Below are 19392 nucleotides of genomic sequence, written 5' to 3'. Positions count from 1 at the left end.
AAAACATGTTTCAAGACCTCTTGTTTTTGCTGGTGTTCTGTGTTTTCAAATTTTAGGCTCAACTGAAAATTCCCCTCACAGCCTCAGCTGCTGAAAGGAACAGGCAGGAGAAAATAGAGGAGGAAAGTTTAAGCCTGTTTTAGAGCAAAACATCACAGTGAAATTACATTAAGAAATCTGGGAAGTAAATTCAGAAATTGAAAAAAACACACAACGATTCCTTAGACAGTTACACCAATGAACATATGAAGCTATATAAAAGTTTAAAGAACAGCAAGCTGAACCATTCTCTCTTGATGTGTGTGTCACTCCTTACCCCATATGCTTTCACAGTACTTGTATATATCTGATACTACAAGCTTCACTTACCAGCAGCAACAGAACTGGCAAAACATCATTGAATGACATGCTGAACATATAAACCACACATTTACTCCCTCTTACAGACAGACCATGAAGAAGGACAAAACTGATATATGTTTAAAAAACAAAAGGGTACAGAAGTTTTGGTTCTACACTACCCACCTTTTCAGGAAAGGTTAATATTTTAGCAACATGAATAGGCACTGCTACTTCATCTATTCTTAAATTAGGATCTGGGGAAATGACTGTTCTGCCAGAGAAATCCACTCGCTTTCCAGACAGATTGCCTCTAAAACGACCTAAAAAAAACAGCAAGTGAAAAACTCTTTTAGAGAAAGTTGATTTCAAAATGCTGTCTGCTAAGAGAACACATTAGAATACCTTTCAATATGCATCACAGTAGCACAACACAATAGTAACAAAGACGTGCTTTGGAATATCAAATAGTTGTGACTTCATTAAAAACAGCTTTCTAGACAAACCTTGCTTTCCCTTAAGTCTTTGAACAAAACCTCTGGTCCATTTTTTAGGTGCCATGTTCAGAGGAATTCCTGAGAGCTCACTGTTAATGTACAGGGCGCACTGCAACTGAAGGAAGTCCCAGTCTTCCATTATCATCTGTGTTTTGGCTCCTGATATCCTGTGCTAAACAAAATAGTCACCCAGTTCAGAAAATAAGCATAGCAATAGACTAAACTAGTCAAGGTGTTTTTTTCTGATATTGAACACTCTGGAAAATAATGTTAAAAACCCTTCATAGTCACAGAAATGAAAAAGGCACAATTACTTTACATTACTATAGCATAACGCTGTTCACAAGAGAACCCAACAGAAAACCTAATTGTTTATGACTAGCATCAACACTCACAAAAATATGCATTTGTTTAAATTGCTATTTTTTTCCCAAGCAAGTGAAGTTAAGCTAATATTATTCCACAGCCAGGAAAATCACCAGAATTTAATCATTCTTCAGTCATGGGAGTTACTGCTCATTTGATTTTGTTTTCTTGGCAAAAGCCCAGTTTTGAAAATCCTGAAAAGAAAAAAATAGTCTGGTAGAGCTGTTTCTCTAAACAAATAATAAATCGTCAAATGCTTTTCTATCAGTTCAATAACCGTATTAACGGAACCTGGTTTCTTAAGAACAAGAATGACAGAATAAAGATAGAATAAAAATGTGGTAAAGAAAATTAAGGCATGCGCAAAAGAAAATAACTCTTTAGGTATAGTATAATGTTTTCATTGTAAGCAAACTCTCAAAAATGTTATAGTGATAGACTGTGGTGGTGGTGGGGGAAGTTTACAGACAAGAATTCAAATGAAAAAGTCTTCTCCTATGGGCTCCTGTAGATATTCAGCAAGTCCTACAATGCAAGCAGCCAGATAGCCAGCTCCATTTGGAGCAACTTAATTTCTTTCAATAAAATTCCAAACAGCACAGCAGTACAGTACAGACTGCTTGATAAGCCTGGGAACAACTAGATAAACACAACCACTTCCTCTACTAAATTCTAATCAAATATTTTTGAAGGCAACAGTCTCGGAGAGCTTGAAGAATGACTCACCTTTTTTATTACATCATTGAGGAAAATGATCTCTGTCAGTTTCATTGTCAAGTCGTCCTCGTTGGTGCCAGACTTCAAGTCGCTCACAACAGAGGGTCTGATACACAGTGGTGGCACTAAGAGTCGTGTGAGGATTAAATCTGAAGGCTTACCTGCTTCTGGGTTCATTAGAAGCAGAGGGATATCTTCTGCTGGGATTCTTTTAAAGAGGTTCAATACTACTAAAGGATTCAAATTTTCCTACAAAATCCATCAGAAAATGTCATGATTAAGCCATCAAGTAACAACTTTCAACCCTTCCTTCCTCCCCTCATTTACTGATTATTCTGATTATTTACTCCAACTTTTGATTGTCTCGTATACTTGGTATGTTTTCTCGGTGTCTATCTTCCCTCATTTTAACTTATATGTTTTGCCTTGTACCTACTTATGCTACTTTTTTGAAGCAGTATTTCATAGCTCCTTGTCAAAATAACATAATAAACATTACAACAAACTTAAAATATATTTTCTCTCATTTCATTAGTAGAAACTTACATGAATTACAATACTTTCTAGTGTTTGTTTTTTTTTTAAATAAATAAATACAAAAACATTTTTTCTCTTCTAGAACAGCTACTGATGCAGCATAAGAACTTCAAAATGCTCATTCCTTTTTCTGTTCATATATCTACCCTGAAATCTTTCCATCTTGCTAAGAAAAGAAGGAAACACAACCACACACAATGCAAAGCTGGATGAAACAAAAAAGCTTATTAAGCCTCCTCTTTCCTCCTCAACACTAAGTTCTTTTGAAGAAGATATCTCTGTGTATTGCAATCATCTCAGAGTTACAGTAAATCCACATGTAAATGTGCTATTTCTACGGGCCTACACTTTTTCTTTTTCTTGCTTCTTTAAGTTTCATACACCAAGAGCATCTCCCTTATTTACGGATAGAAAAGTACATATCTATTAAACAAAGCTGTTCATTGATTGCCAAGTTAACGTTATTACAATGCTAACAATATGGCAAACATGCTTCATGTGTCTTGGTATCCGGAACTACCGGACCACCTTAAGGTGCTATACTGAAAACCTTTGAGGAGTTTTATTTCACACACAAAAACTAGCAAAAAATTCAAGTTGTAACAAAATTCACCTGAGCTCTTCCCAATAAGGATTCTACTTCTTTGTTATGTTCTATGGCAGTTTCAAAGGACTGGAGAAAAGTGGATACCACAGGATCTACCACTTTCTTATTGGTCTTATATTTTTCATGTATTATTTTCAACAAACCACACTTCTTCACAGTTCCTGCAAGCAAATAAATGTTGCTTTTTAATTTTTAAAAACTTAAAACAATTGTAATTGTAATTGTTCCAAAATCAGTTACCCTCCCAGAGAACGACAAACATATTTAATCTTATGAAGAATAATGTCACAGAATTATGACAAATGAAGTTCAAAAGTAAAGTCTACATGAAGTTCAATCAAACTTAGTCTTCCATGTTAAGGTACTGATCGCTGACTAAAGGTTCCAATATTTTTATATATATATATATATATATATATGCAAATATGTGGTTGATCAAGACTTTTTTGCCATTATTCAAGTGTTAAATATTGTTCACTGCCATGAAGAGATACATAAAACAGAATAAGTTACTAGGCCAATGTCCATATCCACATACATGAGAAGTGAATAAGCCTGTGCTTGGCATTAAGAATGCAACTACGTGTTTTTTAAGAAAGGCCAGAGAAAATACCCATTACCTATGGAATGAGTATTTGAGATTTTGATGCCTACCACAGCCACCAAGGTAAAAACCATCACAGCAGATAACTATCACTAACTACTCACCATTAAAGGCACCACAGTAAGGACAAGTGTTTTTCTTTCGGCACTTTTCAGACACTTTCTTCTTTAGCCCTCTCTTCTGAAGATACGTAAGGCCTGGTCGCTTCAGGTAATCCAAAAACTGTTTTTTTTCTTCCACTGACAACATGATACGGCAACAGGTTTTGCAGATCATCTTTAATATAAACACATATAAACACAGTTGTTTAATGCAGCCATGGAGAATTGTAACAGCTATTAGAACCTAGGTTCTTCAATAGTATGCACGTTTTCATTGAAATACAGCAGTCTTGGTTTAAAGACAAATTCTCATAGTGTAACACACACACAAAAAAAAGGACAAGAGGAAAATAATACAGGCAATAAGGTAAATTCTTACGTAAGTTCTGCAGGACCTGAACAATCCATAAAAAGTAAACAGAGCTTAGTTTTATTAGAATGTTCTAAAAGTTAAGTTACGTTGCCTACACTTAGGTCAAACTACTATAGAAAGATAATGGATTAATGAGTCTGAGATCACAAAATAAAACTGATGTCTTTATATTACTAAGAGTGATACTTAAACACAGGTACTTTAAAAAACACCAGATCCAAAAAAACGTATAATACAACCTTATTCTTGTCTTCTAAACTAACGCCTTTAAAGTAATCTTTACTAATCTGAGAGGAGGTTGCAGTGAGGAGGATATCGGTCTCTTTTCTTAGGTGACAAGCAATAGGACACAAGTTGTACCAGGGAAGGTTTAGATTAGATGTCAGGAATAATTTCTTCATGGAAAAAGTGGTTAGGCATTGGCCAAGGGAAGTGGTGGAGGTATTTAAGAGACGTGTGGATGTGATGCTTAGGGATGTGGTTTAGTCACGGACTTGGCAGTGTTAGGTGATGGTTGGACTTGACGATCTTATGGGCCTTTTCCAACCTAACTTATTCCGTGATTCTAATAATTTCATTTCTGTAGCCTAGATATTGATAACAAATCATAATTATGTTTACCTGTAAGATGCCTATCACAGCTTTGAAGTATCCAACATGAAAACAGGGCAGTTCTAAGTCAATGTACCCATAATGTCCCAAACAATCAGCTAGGTTTTTTCCACAGGTTTCACAGGGGCGGTCTTTTTCACTGGTTCCCTGTGAAAGAAAAGAAATACATGCTGATAATAGAAATTTATAGCTATAATGAGCTGAACATACAGAAGATGCAACAGTTTTTAAGCTAGTAGCTATCCTGACAGCAGACCCTCAGCACTTAGGTGTTTTTTTTTTTTTTTTTCTAGCATTAGAAGCCTGTCGGTAGTGCTACATTTGGCCTAACCCTTCAGAAGTAAAAATGTTTTTCACACACTGGCCATCCTGATAACAGCGATACTAGCTTAACCAGCTATTGCCAGCAATCTACAGCCCACTGATCTCCAGCATGATGCTTTGCAGATGACCATCTCTGGGCCTCCGACAGTCAGGCAGAACAAACTCACCTCCTGCCCCTCAGGATGCTTTGTGGAACTTTCTCAAACCACACAGAAAGCAGCCGGCACAGCGACTGACAGTTGGTGCAATCGGAGACACATATGCATGTATTTTGAATTAAAAGTCTACTTTCATTATCTCACATTATTTTAACAATTTTAAGCAACTCTACGAAGAAAGCGTTTTTTTAAGGAAGAAGGAGAAGCCTCTCACCATGCGGTGGTCGAGCACGCCGTACTGCAGCGGGGCGTGGTGGTTGTCCTGGCTATACAGGTTCTTGCTGACCACCTGGATGTGCGCTTGCTGCCGCATCTCCTCGGGGGACTTCATCCCAAAGCAGATGTGGCTTCTGGCAGGGGGGACACGGGGCTGAGTGCGAACCGGGGGACACCTCCTCCTCCACCTCTACCTCCACCCCCGTCCCGCTCCCCACCGCCCCCGGCCCCGGCCGAGCCCCCTCAGCCCCTCTCACATCTTCTTGGCCACGTCGCTCTCTCGGAACTGCTCCTTCACCATGGTGGCGGTGGCGGCGCGGCCCCGCGGGCCGGCAGCAGGCACGGAGCAGAGCACAGAGCACGGAGCCCGGCACCGGGCACGGAGCACCGAGCACCGCCCCACGCCGGGCCGGCCGTGCGGCCTCCCGCGGGACGCCGGTAGCGAGCCGGTGCCCAAACCCCCTCCGAGGGACGAGCGGGCACAGCCGGGCAGCGACTGAACCCGCTGCGGGACCTGACCCGAAGCACCGCGACCCCTCCCCGAGCCCAAGCGCCCCCCCCGCAGCCCCGGCCGCCTCCCCCCGGCTCCGGCGCTGTGCTGAACACCCCCGGTGCAGCTCCGCCCCTTGCCCAGGCCCCGCTGCCTTATGCCGGGCCGAGCCGCACCGCCTCTTCCTCTTCGTGCTCGCCGCCTGCCCGCCGGTCGCCATCATGGTGAGGGGCCCGCGCCATCCGCCCGCCGCGCCGCCATCCCCGCGCTGAGGAGGCTCCGGGGGGCACGGCGCGGCCGGGGGGGCTCGGCCCGAGCGGGGCGGGCGGGTATGGGGGGGACGGGGTGCGCGCAGCGGCTGTGCCGGCCGGCGGGGCTGCTGCGGCCTGGCAGCGGTAGCTGGCGGGAGGGAGCCGGGTCCCTGCGGTGTGAGGGTGTCCCCGCTGTGTCGCCCGGCTTCTGCCGGGGCGGAGAGGCCGCAGGTCCTGCTGCTGGGGTAGTGCCGCACAGCTGCTGGCCCCTGAGGTGGGTTCGGGGCTGTTCGGAGAAGCCTATTGAGGCAAACCCTATAGCTCCTCCTGTAGCTGTCTGTGTGTTACTATAGCACTTGGGCTCACCATCCACGTCTTTCATTAAAAGCCATTTCAGTGTGTTAGGATAGCGGGGGCAGGGATGCTGCTGTGTTGGTTGCAAACTGGAGTTAATTCACTGTACTCCTCTGAGGTGTTTTCCACAACCTAGGACCAGTGTGCTTTTGAGGGCACACAGGTGAAGTCACGTTTGTGAGTTTGAAGTTACCTCATGACAGACAAGTCACAGTTTCTTCACTGTATATTATTTATATATTTGTTAGGCTTGTAATTTTGGATAAAGCTAGGCTTTTATTTCACTTCTTTATACTTCGTTTTGCAGAATGACACGGTGACCATCAGAACCAGGAAATTCATGACAAACAGACTGCTTCAGCGCAAGCAGATGGTAAAAATACTAAAAAATGTCTTTATTTTTTTTGTTGGTTCTGGGGTACAGGTATTCTTTTAATGGTTACAAGTAAGGGGCCCTGGAAATTGTTTTGGCTATCACTGTGTAAGAGCTTATGCGTTTAAATGTTTTCATGTGCATTGAAGGTAAATCTTGATGCTAAAGTAGTGAGCTGGCCTGTCATTATAAGCAGGAAGCTGCTAGGAACACTTCTGCATTAAATTAATAATACTCTGTGTTGCTAAGGTGAATTAGCTCAAGTTTTAAGCTTGCGAAAGTGTAGCATGTGGCTGTTGTACTGGATATTGACTGGTTTTTGTTTTTATAACAACCTGTTAATTTCTTTTTAGGTGATTGATGTTCTTCATCCTGGAAAGGCCACCGTCCCCAAAACAGAAATCAGGGAAAAGTTGGCAAAAATGTACAAGACAACCCCTGATGTGATTTTTGTATTTGGCTTCAGAACTCACTTTGGTGGTGGCAAGACAACAGGTTTTGGCATGATCTATGATTCCCTGGACTATGCAAAGAAAAATGAACCAAAGCACAGGCTTGCCAGGGTAGGTTTTGTTTTCCAGTAAAAAGAAAACAATTGGAATGTCTTTCAAGTGTTCCGTGGTTCATTTACATGTATAAAAACTACAGTTTGTGGAAGTACTGGTATATATGGGGAATTCAGTGTTCTGTAAATGATGTTAAAAGTACTGTATAGATTATCTTTTGCAAATGCAAAGTAGGTTGCTTTTCTTAAAACCTATTATAGGTGGCTTGAGCAGTGTTATTTCTGAGATAAGGTAATAAAAGTCAACTAATTGCTACTAAAGATCTTAAAGAGGCATGAGAGAGGACTGATCCATATAAGATATTAGTGCTTGTTCTATTGTGTCATTCACTAGCTAGTGAAGTTTCTAGCTATTTAGTATTTCAGGTTTAAACAGTATTTGAAAGTTCCGGGAATAGTACAATTGGTTTAGCTCAAAACATGAAAACTTCATTTTGGAAGTTAGTATCAGAGAACAGATGTAAAATATAACTCTTTTTTTTAATAGCATGGTTTGTATGAAAAGAAGAAGACTTCCAGGAAGCAGCGGAAGGAACGTAAGAACAGAATGAAGAAAGTCAGAGGCACAGCCAAGGCTAGCGTCGGTGCTGGCAAGAAGGTAGGATGAGATGATCTGTAAGCTGGACTGTGTATGTTACTTCTGAAATGTCAAGTAGAAAGTTTTCAACAGAATAACTTTGTCTTTCTTCCATTTATTTTTTTTTTTTTTTACCTGTTCTACTGGATAATAGAAGGTAATCTGTGTGGTCACATAGAGCTTCTTACCAGCTCAGTAGCTTAGTTTTGCTCATCACTGCTGCAGCTTAACTGATACACCAAGAAACCATGTTTCTTAGATTACTGTTTCCTACATCACTTGACTGAAGTTAAACTTTCTTAAATCTAACCATGTTGCTTTAATATCATAATTCAGTCATTCAGTATACAAATTAGATGTTCTTCTTAACTCTTGTTACTCAGACTGCATAAATATCTAATACTTATTCTGCCAAGGTAGTGTTCTGTTAGAAATTTTGTTAAGCATATGTAGTGTTGTGGGTGGTAGACTCTGTGTAATTAGTAACAAGGTAGAAGGGCTGCTTTAAATCGGTTCTGATGGTCTGATTGGGAAAACTGGGCGCTCTCTTCCTGCTGGGAGCTTCCTGTGCTGTGGCTGGAACTTGATACAAACTTAAAAGGTATGCAGCTTGGAGGGAGACTGAATTTATTTATCATGAAACAACCAAAACCACCAAAGCTATGTAGTAGCCTGGCTGTGAAGACCTGTCACCTTCCTTTGCTGAGTTCTGCACTTGGGAAAATACTGAGTAGGCTTGTGCAGCTAGGTGGATTTTACAACAGTATTTTAATGAGGGAGGAGAGGGTGATGGGTTTTGATGCTTAGCTTTGTAGCTGCTAAGTTGCTTAACATCTCGAACTTAAGTAATCTTCACTTTTGCTTTTTTCTACTTTCTTGGGACTCTTCATCAGAAATGAAGTATCTAGCAGGTACTGGAAATGAGCATGGATGTGGTGACTGAATCACTGAAACGCTTGGATATCTCCTGAAATGGAAGCACTGTACTGCCTTGCATACATACGTGTTTACTTGAAATGTCTGTCCTGTAAAGGTTCAGATGACTGCATAATAATTTTTATTCTGTGTGACTTAAAAGTAAAATTTGGCTAATAGCAAAGGAGATGCTCAAAAATAGCAAAATACCACAGAAATAAGGAATTCCCATTGAGAAGAAAGCAGATGTATTGACTTGAGGCATTGGTTCAAAACAGTACAGGTTCTGGTTCAAAGTAGTACAGTGCAATTGCATGTGTAACTTGACCTTTACACAAAAGTAGTTGTGTATTTTTATGAAAACTTAAGTCATGTCACAGCTTAATGTGTTTAAGACAGTGGTTGTAAACTATACAATTGTCAGCATTAAACTGCTAACTATTAGCCTGTGATATTGGAAGCTAAGACAGAAATCACAGCAGCTGTTCTGAGAAATTCTTCCTCTGTAATTGAAGTTCTTATAGATACATATCATTAGATACGATAAATCAGTGTTGTGGCTAACAACAGGGTGAGGGCTAGCTATTTGGAACCTTTTACCACTTCTGCTTCAGTGCTGTTTCAATAGCAAAGTTGTAGATTAATTTACAGCATAACAGTGTAAAAGAGCACCATCTTCATAGTGTTAAGGGAGTCGTGCAGAGTTGCACTGGTAACAGTAATGTGAGTGACTTCAGTCCCTTCAAGAATTTTGGTACTTGAATGTGGCTGTTACTGAGTGTTAATACAGAATGGTTAAGTAACTTTCACTTCAATTAAAACTGTCTGTTTCATCTAAATTTTCTTAAAGTCTATAAGCATTTTAGAAATCAAGACACAGTTGTGTTGAGATAATTACACAGCGTGTGACTTAACAGAATTATAGGGGATGGAAGGGACCTCAAGAGATGATTGGGTCCAACCCCCCTGTCAAAGCAGGTTCCCTAGAGTCTAGTTCCCTTGACTTGTTTTTCAAGTACTTGTCAAAGTAGCATGCATTCTCAATAGTAAGACAATTGTGTTTTGGTTGAAGTTTTTTGAATGTCCTCTAAAATGATAGTTTAGTTGACGACTACATAGTTTAGATCTTCTTCACCAGTTTTGTTAACCTTTGTGTCTTTGCATTAAGCATAAACTGAAGACTAATCAGCATGATTTCTGGAAAACCTGGCTGGGAAGAGTTCTGTGCTATATCACAGAAAAAAGCTTGCAGAATACACTCCTGCCCTAAAGCTTTGTCTTGAAAAACATGTGTTTGAACATAACGGTGTGGCATGGTTCAACATGCTTTAACAGCTATCAGCAGTTTTGAAAGAAATCCTGAAATAGGTTTTATTGTCCACCTACATGATCTGTGACAATTGTTTATCTCAGAAGTGTTCAGGGACTTGATTATTACATTTCTTCAGGAAAGTCTGTAGTTACGAGAGTAAAAACCCATGTCTTTTCATGTTGCTACTGCACAAATGTTGTTATCGACGGCTTTTGAGATGCAAGTCTTTCAAACAGGTATTTCTCAAGCATGATCAAACAGTAATGTGAATAGATAGGCAAATAAAGGCCTTCTGTCTTGGAGGTATAATTGAGCATGCAATTGTATCATGAGAGTTAGTTGAGCTGTAAACAGCTATTGTTAGATCTGATCTTAAGTTTGAGGGAATGCATGAAATCTAAGTCCTTAGCTTCCACAGTAGTCTAGATTTCAAGGTTTTCCTAACACGTTGCTTTGTAGCAATTGAAAAAAATATATTTTCTGTGTTCTCTTCTGTTTCTTCTACAGTGGTAGGACCTTGATTAAAACTATTCTCTTACCAAATAATGCTTTTTCTTTTTCAGTAACTGCACATACCTAAGATGGAAAATGGACAACAGGTATGACTTTGGAATGCTTTGTAAGAGTACACATTCAGTGGCCTGTAGTCTGACCATGATATAGGTTCAATGTTTATTTATGCAAAGAGCATGGTACTTGCACTGATACAGAACGTAGTGCAAGAGTTGAAGACTAAGGGAGACTTAAATATTTAAAATTCACTGTTGTGCTTACTAGTGAGCTGATAATTTGTAACTTGCATGAGATACCTGATAAGTAGATAAACTGAAGTAATGGCTCAGACTAAACTCAGATTTACTGTTGTTAAAAGATCTTACTGGTTGGTCTTATTGTGAAGCATTTCTGTTTTTAAATAGTCTCAGTATGCTAAGGGTAGGGTAGGTTTGTATTGTCTTAAATAGGTCAAAGTTGCATGACTTGTATTTTGGTGCCAACTTCGTTTTCTTGCTCATAGCTCAAGTAAATGACAATTTACAATCCTGATGCCATTTTGGATAAGTTTCTGACCACATTTTTCTATCTTTGCTGCAGAAACATTAGTGAATTTGATATGTTGTGGGCAGTAGCAGTTACAGACCAAAGTCTGGTTTTACTGCAAATGATTCTGAATGGCTTATTTTTAAGTAACTGTCTGGGAGTTGATATTAGCTGATAGTGAGTATAATGTCTTAAGCAGGTGTCTGTCAAAGCAATTGTAGGTTGTTGAGATTGTCTAGAGAAATGCTGTAATCTAGGCTCTCATTGCCATGATGGTTCAAGACTTCACTGTACTTTGCATTCTTCTAAGAAAGGCTTTGTTGTTCACCTGGCCTTGGCTTCTTTGGTAACCAGTTGTTCAGGCCGTATAGTGGTGTGGCTACAAAAATGTTTCATTCCTGTGGAACTAATATTTCTTTTCCTTTACAGACTACATGATTTTGTGAAGAAGTGCAGGAACAATTATTCTGGAGAGAAGCTGCTCATCTGGTTGTAACATCAAATAAACTATGTCAGTCAATTGCTGGTTTGCCATTTGTTTTTAATTTTACAACTACTGTTTTGTAAAGCTTGAAAAATTCAAGATTGGTGCACTATTTGCACTGTATTAAAATCTTTTCATAATTAAACAGCTCTTGTTTTGAGTATTGATCCAAAGTATGAATTCAAGCTTTCTATAGATAGTAGTTTTAAAGACATTCCAAGCAGTCAGTGTTAACTCAATGGAGGTAGACATGCTTTGTCGTCTATTGTTCAGGTTGTATTTTGCAGAGTCCTTTTATGGTGTGCTTGACTGCTTTTATAGACCTGCAGAGTACAGCTGAAGAGAGTGGAAAAACATATCAGCAGAGAGATTAAGAGCTGCATATTTTACAGTTGAGGTTTTAGCTGCTGAAGGACTGGAGTATAACTAGTCTTTGGTTCCTGCGTTAAGACAGGCTCCGGGGTCTCCATTTGCTCTGTGAATTGTGTAGTGCATCTCTAATTTTTTTATCTGGTGGTGTTAAACGAGTCATTTGAGATTGGATCACTTGTTGGATGAGGCATGCTTTATGCTCTTAAGAGCATTCTGGTGCAGGTCTCTTGAGTAGCAGGTAGAACAGAAGTTATACAGTAAATAGGAGTGAAACTGACCAGACAGCTCTAGTGGGCATGCTGATGAAGGTTCTGACCTCATTCTTAGGTAAGTGCAGTGCTTTTAAATTATACTATAGGTGTACTTAGGCAGGATATTGTAATACAGGTAAGACATCTTTAGTGTTTGGGGGTGGCAGGAGGAGTGGGAACAACCCTGGAGCCACAGCTGAAGTGATTGGGATACTGTTACCCTAGTAACTTCAATACAGTACAGATAAAACCCTGTCTTTCCTAGTACCTTCAGTTGGTTTTTGAAATAGTGGGTTTGTTCTTAGTGTTCAGCAGCATCGCTCTCTCAGCTGTGCGATAACGTTGCTGTACCTCATGCTATAGTATTTCTGTTTTCATTGAGTATTTGGGGTTACGCAACCGACCTAAAGAAAGGGTAGTTGCAATTTTTCTTATAAATGTAGGTGAAGTAATGAAATTAGGCTAAGGGTATGTATAATCAGGGAGTAATTTCTTCTACAATAAGTAGTTTTGATTCTTAAGTCTTACGGAAGTAAAGGTGTTTTTTATCTTAGACCTTCAAAGGTGGATGCTAGTTACACGTTCTTCCAAAAGAATATGCAAATTAAAATCTGAGGAGTTGATAGAGGAGCATTAGAAATAAGACTTGTTCTGCTACTTGGTGTGTCTGCTGAACTCTTGACCCTGTAGGAACACTTGCAGTAAGTGACAAATTTCTGACTAGCAAAAGGAATTTGAAGGATATGGAGCAAATATTATTCACATAAAGCATCGAGTTAAACCTAAACCTCTTTTTAAGGTAATACCTGGAGTAAAAACTTCCATTTAATGTTCAAAACTCAAGGATAGAATTCACATAAAATATAACTGAATACTCACTAGGGGGTGGTGTGAACACAACAATACAAATACAAGACTTAAATACTTATTTTCCTAATAAATAAAGCTGGAAGGAAGCTGAAATGTCCTGTCAGAGATGTCAACTCATTTGAAAGTAAGCATGGAAAATGGTTGTGGAGGATGTGAGGCTTTGTGTGATACTCCTGTCATTTTATTTGTTCTGTTTTTAATTGAATGGAAGTTGATTTTCAGTAAAGACCACATATTCAAAATACTGACTGCTTTAAAGCTCTGGAGTACTGACACTCAAATTCAAGTTGTTCTTTCCAGAATTTCTCTTACCGTAGTTAGAAGCAATCAATCTATAAATAAATCCTGACATGGGTGTCTGTTCTGCACAGTCCTCATGTTTTAATGTAAGAAAAACAATACTGTTTCCAAGGACATGTTCATCTTGAAAAATTTAGTTCTGGAATTGAAGGTTCCCTCCGCAATACTGTAGTATCTTCAGTGATGTATCATTAAAGGTTCACTGAAGTACAGTAGCTGTCCAAAGCAAATGGCTTGAAGTCGGTGGTCTACTTGCCTGGTACCATGCTTTGGTATTTGGTGGTGCTGTATGGTAACTGAAGATTGACAGTGAAAAATACTGACCTAGTGATTCAGCATAACAATTGATATGTTTTATTACATGGTTAGCTTATAACCATACATTGATAAGCTGTGTTTTTGTCTGAAAGTGGGAGGCAGTAAGCACAAAAAATGGGAAGGGGAGGAAATGATTTCAAGTGATCTGAAAGTAATTAGTCCAATCAGATTTTTTCAACTATTTTGCAGCAGTGTTAATGCGGTTATGCTTTTCTTCTGTCATTCCACTTGGAAAACGGCAGGCAACTGAAGAGCTGCCGTTGGAAATCCTCTGCTTCCACAGTCTGGAGAGAGAAGCAGCTCTTCATGCAAGTTTCTATTCTGCCAACATTTAGCCTTCGTATGCTGCAGTTTAAGCTATGTGTAGCAGATGTTCTGAATTACAGAAGTTTAATACACGTATCATGCTGTGAGGAGACTCTAGGTTAATCCCCTTTCCTGTGGGAGGTAAAACAATTAAGTGGAAAGCACTGATGAACAGGAATCTTCACTTCTTTCCCTACTGTGTGCTGAAGGTACCCTTTTATTTCCTGCTGATCTTAGCGCATCCCATCATCTATAGGTGATAGTTTTTGTCGCTGTTAGCTGCTTTTGGACTTCAGCCTGGACATCATGTAACAATATCCATGTTTTAAAAAAACAAGTCTCAAAGAGAACTTTTAAATACTGTATCTATTCAATGAGCCATCTGCAACCTAAATTATGTTACAAAGGGTTTTTGGAAAAGGAACTTAACAATTGATGAATAATGTGAAATTGATCTACATGAAAAGACTTCCATCAACTAACATTTTAATGGGTAGGACTTGTTTGAATTATGTGTTTGTTTTTTTTTTTAAGAAGGTATATCAAAGTTGCAGAAAATGTGTTGTTTTTTTTTATAGTAGTAGTAGTAGTGACTTGATACGGCTCGACAAGTGAGATTAAATCAAGTCTGTGTGTGAAATATGTTAAAAACTGCAGCAGCCTCAGAGGTTGACTTGAAGCTGGATCAAGTAGTCATATTTCTTATTGAGGTTCCACCTTTAGGTTCACGGACACAGGTAAGGCATGGTCTTATATGTAATGCAGCTTCCATTGTTACAATGTAATCTTGAAGGTAAAAGACAAACTACAGCATGTGAAGAGATAGAGGGAAGCTGACTCTGGAGGAGAAGAGTTAAGTGTCTTGAGGTCAGAAGTTTGATCTGAACAACAGAAGTTGCTATCATGGGTGTAAATATTTTTTGTTTGTTGTCTATCTACTGCAATAGCAGTAAGAGTAAGTTACTTCTACGAACAGACTGGTTGCAGTGCTTCTTACAGGTACAATGAGAAGGCTTAAGCTTTGACAAGTCAACGTCAGGATTAGGCATAAAGAAGTATGTTAATGTTAGTGGTTTCCTTTGCTTTAAAGAGATTAAATGGCAACTTAATCATATATCGCCTGTTGGCAACATTGATCAAGTCTATGAAGCTGTATCTAAAAAACAACAACAGAACCCCCTCTGTGGAATTTTATCTGCATCTGGACTTGCGTAAGCTTCCTTTTAATTTTAGAGTTGAGTCTGTGAAGGCTGTGGTTAATGAAACAGCTGTGAAAGTGACTAAAAGACATCATGTGCACTAAAGACAGTTATGGGGCTTTTTGCCTGAGCTGGCCATCAATAACCACTTCAAATATATAATGATATAAAAAAAAAATCATCTTCCTTTCCAGTTACTGCTGTTCATACACAGAGCTCCTAAGTAAGGTGAAGTAGTAAGATGAAGCAGAGGTAAATTCAGAATGTCTCTGACTTTGTACATAGCAGATGCTTTACAATCAGTAAAAAAAAAAAAAAAAGTGAATGCAATGTCTTGTCATGTGCCTTGTACATGATGATGGTTTTTACTTGTGTTCATTGGGTTAGAATACAGCTTGTTATCTAATAAACTGGCCAGCCTCTAAACTGACCTGTGTTAAGAGAAACATGCTTCACTGCCTTTCATGATGATCTGATTTGATTGTACTGGAGCTACTACCCTGCGATCATTTTCTGTCAATTTTCGCTAGCCTGTTTGTTAAGCCAGAAATCATTTGTGTGGCTTTGATAACAGGTTTCAATCACTGATAATAAAACTTCTGCAGCAGATGACCTCAGATCTGTATCTTCTGCACAGTATTGGCTGTAAGTAGAAAATTGGGTCTGACACGTTTCTCTTTTTGATACTTTGTCTTTTTTAACAAGAAACTAAAATGACAATGCAAGTAGGTTAGCATTGTTAAAGTAAAAAGAGCAAAAAGGTGATTTCTAAATAGTGATCATGTTTTTTGCATATTTTTACTGTTACCTTTTTAGTTTGACAGGTCCTGGTGCAAAGCGTAAGTTAAATGAAGTCTTTTTTTAAAGGTGAACATAGGGTTGTTACAAAAATAGGGAGCTGTTACAACTCAAGTTTTAAGTGTTTACTTCAATTGATCAGTTCTAGTTTTGGAGGAAAGGTTTAAGGGGCTTTTTTTCTTCCAGCGCAAAATTAACTAAAATGTAGGAACATAGAACTGGGAGAAGTTTGTGCTCCCATGCAAATATTAAACTTAAGACGTTTTGAGGTGTTCATTAAACTTAGAGGAGTATATTTTGATTAGCAGTGAACTGTACAGCATTTCCTTAAACAAAAACTCAAGCAGTGTACTGGGGCATAAACCACAGAAAACCTGATGAAAGTGAGTTGTCCAGATACAAAGAAATACTAAAAAGTGAACATCTAGCATTAAACATGAAGTAAAACAGAATATCCATCACTTCTTTGGTGTTTTTATTAAATAGGAAAATCTTGAAGGGCTTGGATGCTTGTTAGTTGCCTTGCCTGTTTGTGTCTTGTGCTTTAGAAAAAATGTAGTTTTAGTATCATAGGTAGTTGCTTTCAAATGTTTTTAGGTTTTGCAATATTTTTTGGCTACTGGCAGTATTTCATTTATATGGTATATGACCAGTGGCTTATGTGATAGACTTACTATAGGACAAAGATACTTTACAGAAGCTTTAACACAGACCAAAGCTGGGAGTGTTGTCTTAGGAAAACTTAGACCAGTATTCAAGGCAAGTGCAAGCACTCAGGGTCTCTGTCAGGATGTTATCAGACAGTCTTCCTGGGAGATTGGGAAGTTCTCATATTTCCACTTCACAGATGAAGCACAGAAGGGTAAGTACCACGTCATTTTTTAAGTACTGAAATGTTTCAAAAATACAAGACCCTGTGCAAATAAACTAACTTCCTATTACTATAAGACATGTCCTTCAGGGGCTTGTCCGTATGTCAGAAAACAAGCCAATGTTACACTGGGAAGTTGAACAGTGTCAAGGTAATACTCTATCTGCTGCACCAGCTCCCTTTATAGCAGACCAGAGGCAGGATTTCTGTGGAAATGGTCTCAGTGAGTGCTTCGGTGTCCATGAAGCACTGAATTCCCCTGAGCCTCTGAGTTAAGTGCTACATGGCAATCTTTGGGTCAGTAACTGTGCAACGTCCAGGCTTCAGCTCAGCTGTTAGTCCCTGTTTCATGTCCCAGCCAGTGTTTTCAGCCTGCTGCTATGCAGCTGCCTAGGAGCAGGAAATTCTTTCTGCTGGGCTGAGATAGCCCAGTTACTTTTCCTTTAAAAGCTGTCCTGAATGGAGCGGAGCCTAGTTCGTGGTATTTTTAACCATTCTCGCTGAAACAAAAGCTCCCGTGTGTCAGCTGTCTTGAAAACAGATTTGTCTCAAATATTTTCAATGGCTCATGTGGGAATTAGCTTTTGGTGGTAAGGATGCACTGAAATGATTTGGTACCTTGTAGTCTCACAGCTACATTAACCTACATTAACCCTAAATTAACAGACTTTGTTTAGTGAAGTTTAAAAAAATAAATAAAAATAAAAAAATAAAAAACAACAACAAACCAACAAACACTGGAGGGTTTATTAATTTAAAAGCTGTTGTCTCAGTGGCTGTTTTATTAGAATTAGTGAATGGAAGAATACTGTAGCAGAGGCCTATCACAAAATACTCAAATTATCTGTGAGGTCTGTTCTTCCGTTAATGTTCCTCAGTAACTTTAATGGCAGTTAAAACAACCTCACAGAAAACAGATACTCCAGTCTCAGATGCTGTGAAGCACCTCTTCTGCTTTTCAGCTAAGTTCTACTAGTACTTACTAACCCAAGATTTTGTTCTTACTTGTCTCATCACTTGAACAACGATCTTGCAATGCGAAATGCAGGATCCTGTGTAAAATAGTTTTCCTGCAGTTTGCATAATCAAAATAGTCTGGGCATTTCCAATAAGCACAACCATCAAGAGCAAAAGTATCCTGCTTTTCATGGAATGTGCATGACAGAGAAGAGCTTAGATTATCAAGGAGGTTGTGCAAAGGAATCATTTAGCCAGCAGAGGACTGTAGAAGCACACATCATAGCTATTGATGCAAAAATGTTTATTCACAAAGAATAAGGAGAAAATCTACATAGATAAGACAGTCTCTAAAACACAGTAAAATACTGAAAAGTGAGGGCTCAGTTCTTTGTTTGTTTCTCATTAGAGAATTTGATTTGCCCCAGGTTCCCTTTGTTGATGAAGATCTATGGGAATTTTGTTTACATTTGGAAGCACATTGTCAAGAAGAGTACTTTGTGCAGACGACTGAACCTTGTGGGGGAATCACAGTGCTGCAGTGACACAGAAATGGTGGCACATTCCCTAAAGGAAAGCATACTTCATTTGTAATGAACATTATGTCTGCAGAAACTAATGGCACAACCTCCTATTCAGTTTATGTAAAATAAAACAGGCCCATATGTTGCTGCTTTTAGAGTTTGGTTGTTTAAATTAAATGTTGTTTAATGAATATTCAAGCCCATTTGCTCAAAAGTTGTGCTCAGTGTAGTGTCTTTTTCCTCTGTCTTCGATCCTACCTAGAGTATTAAGCCATTTCAAGAAGGTGCTAGAACTGAGGCATCTGTTTCTAACAAACTTCAATATTAAAATGCCAGAGCAGATGAGAGGGTAAATAAAGATATACACTAAGAGGATCGTATTATTTTTTTGTTTTGTAATTAAGACTGAGAGGGGTTTGATATGCATGATGCCCTTTAAGAAACAGGAACATTCAATGTGCTATTGCAGCAGCTGCAGATGGGTTATGTTAGAGTGTATTCACTCCGCTTCCCTTCTCCTGTAGGAGGTAATTCAGTTTCTTCAGTACATGTGGGCCAGATGCTTGTGCTGGGCTGCTTTGGCAAAGGGACATTGAGAGGCGCTTACGCCTATGGGGGGCCACAAGAAGCTTCTAGATCTGTTTTGATGTAGACAGGATCAGCGGTACTCTGTAAAAGTTGGGGCTTGTGTGTTGCCAGCAACAAGGTGTAATTTTGTCATTGGTCCCCAGTTTGAAGTCACATACAAATCGTAGTAGGCTGGAAGAAATTATCTGGAAGCAAGATCTGTCCCTACAAAAGGGGTCCAGACCATTC

At 39.2% G+C, this 19392-nt stretch overlaps 2 protein-coding genes across 4 annotated transcripts in view; one reads left to right on the top strand and one right to left on the bottom strand.

The window, feature by feature from the left end:
- Positions 1-5813, bottom strand: part of POLR3A (RNA polymerase III subunit A) — a 37084-nt gene extending 31271 nt beyond the window's left edge. For both annotated transcript variants that reach the window (XM_084290023.1, XM_084290024.1), the window contains exons 1-8: positions 5709-5813; positions 5450-5585; positions 4763-4900; positions 3772-3943; positions 3070-3224; positions 1929-2168; positions 846-1008; positions 526-662 (exon numbers count right to left, since the gene is read on the bottom strand). In XM_084290023.1, coding sequence (XP_084146149.1) covers positions 526-662; positions 846-1008; positions 1929-2168; positions 3070-3224; positions 3772-3943; positions 4763-4900; positions 5450-5585; positions 5709-5752 — 1185 coding nt within the window. In that variant the 5' untranslated portion in view covers positions 5753-5813. The remainder of the gene's footprint in view (positions 1-525; positions 663-845; positions 1009-1928; positions 2169-3069; positions 3225-3771; positions 3944-4762; positions 4901-5449; positions 5586-5708) is intronic.
- Positions 5814-6045: 232 nt separating this feature from the next.
- On the top strand, positions 6046-11846 carry RPS24 (ribosomal protein S24). 2 transcript variants are annotated; one of them, XM_084290525.1, is made up of 7 exons: positions 6046-6165; positions 6854-6919; positions 7273-7482; positions 7972-8082; positions 8955-8972; positions 10852-10887; positions 11756-11846. In XM_084290525.1, exons 1-5 carry the CDS (start codon positions 6163-6165, stop codon positions 8958-8960), a joined length of 396 nt encoding a protein of 131 aa, XP_084146651.1. In that variant the 5' UTR covers positions 6046-6162; the 3' UTR covers positions 8961-8972; positions 10852-10887; positions 11756-11846. The 2 variants fall into 2 exon arrangements, with proteins under 2 accessions (XP_084146651.1, XP_084146652.1); XM_084290526.1 differs by lacking the exon at positions 8955-8972.
- The last annotated feature ends 7546 nt before the right edge of the window (positions 11847-19392 follow it).

Source organism: Netta rufina (assembly GCF_964035555.1).
Source record: "Netta rufina genome assembly, chromosome: 7".
Taxonomy (NCBI): domain Eukaryota; kingdom Metazoa; phylum Chordata; class Aves; order Anseriformes; family Anatidae; genus Netta; species Netta rufina.
Note: the sequence above shows the minus strand (reverse complement) of the source record. Positions and strands in the feature narration are given on the sequence as shown.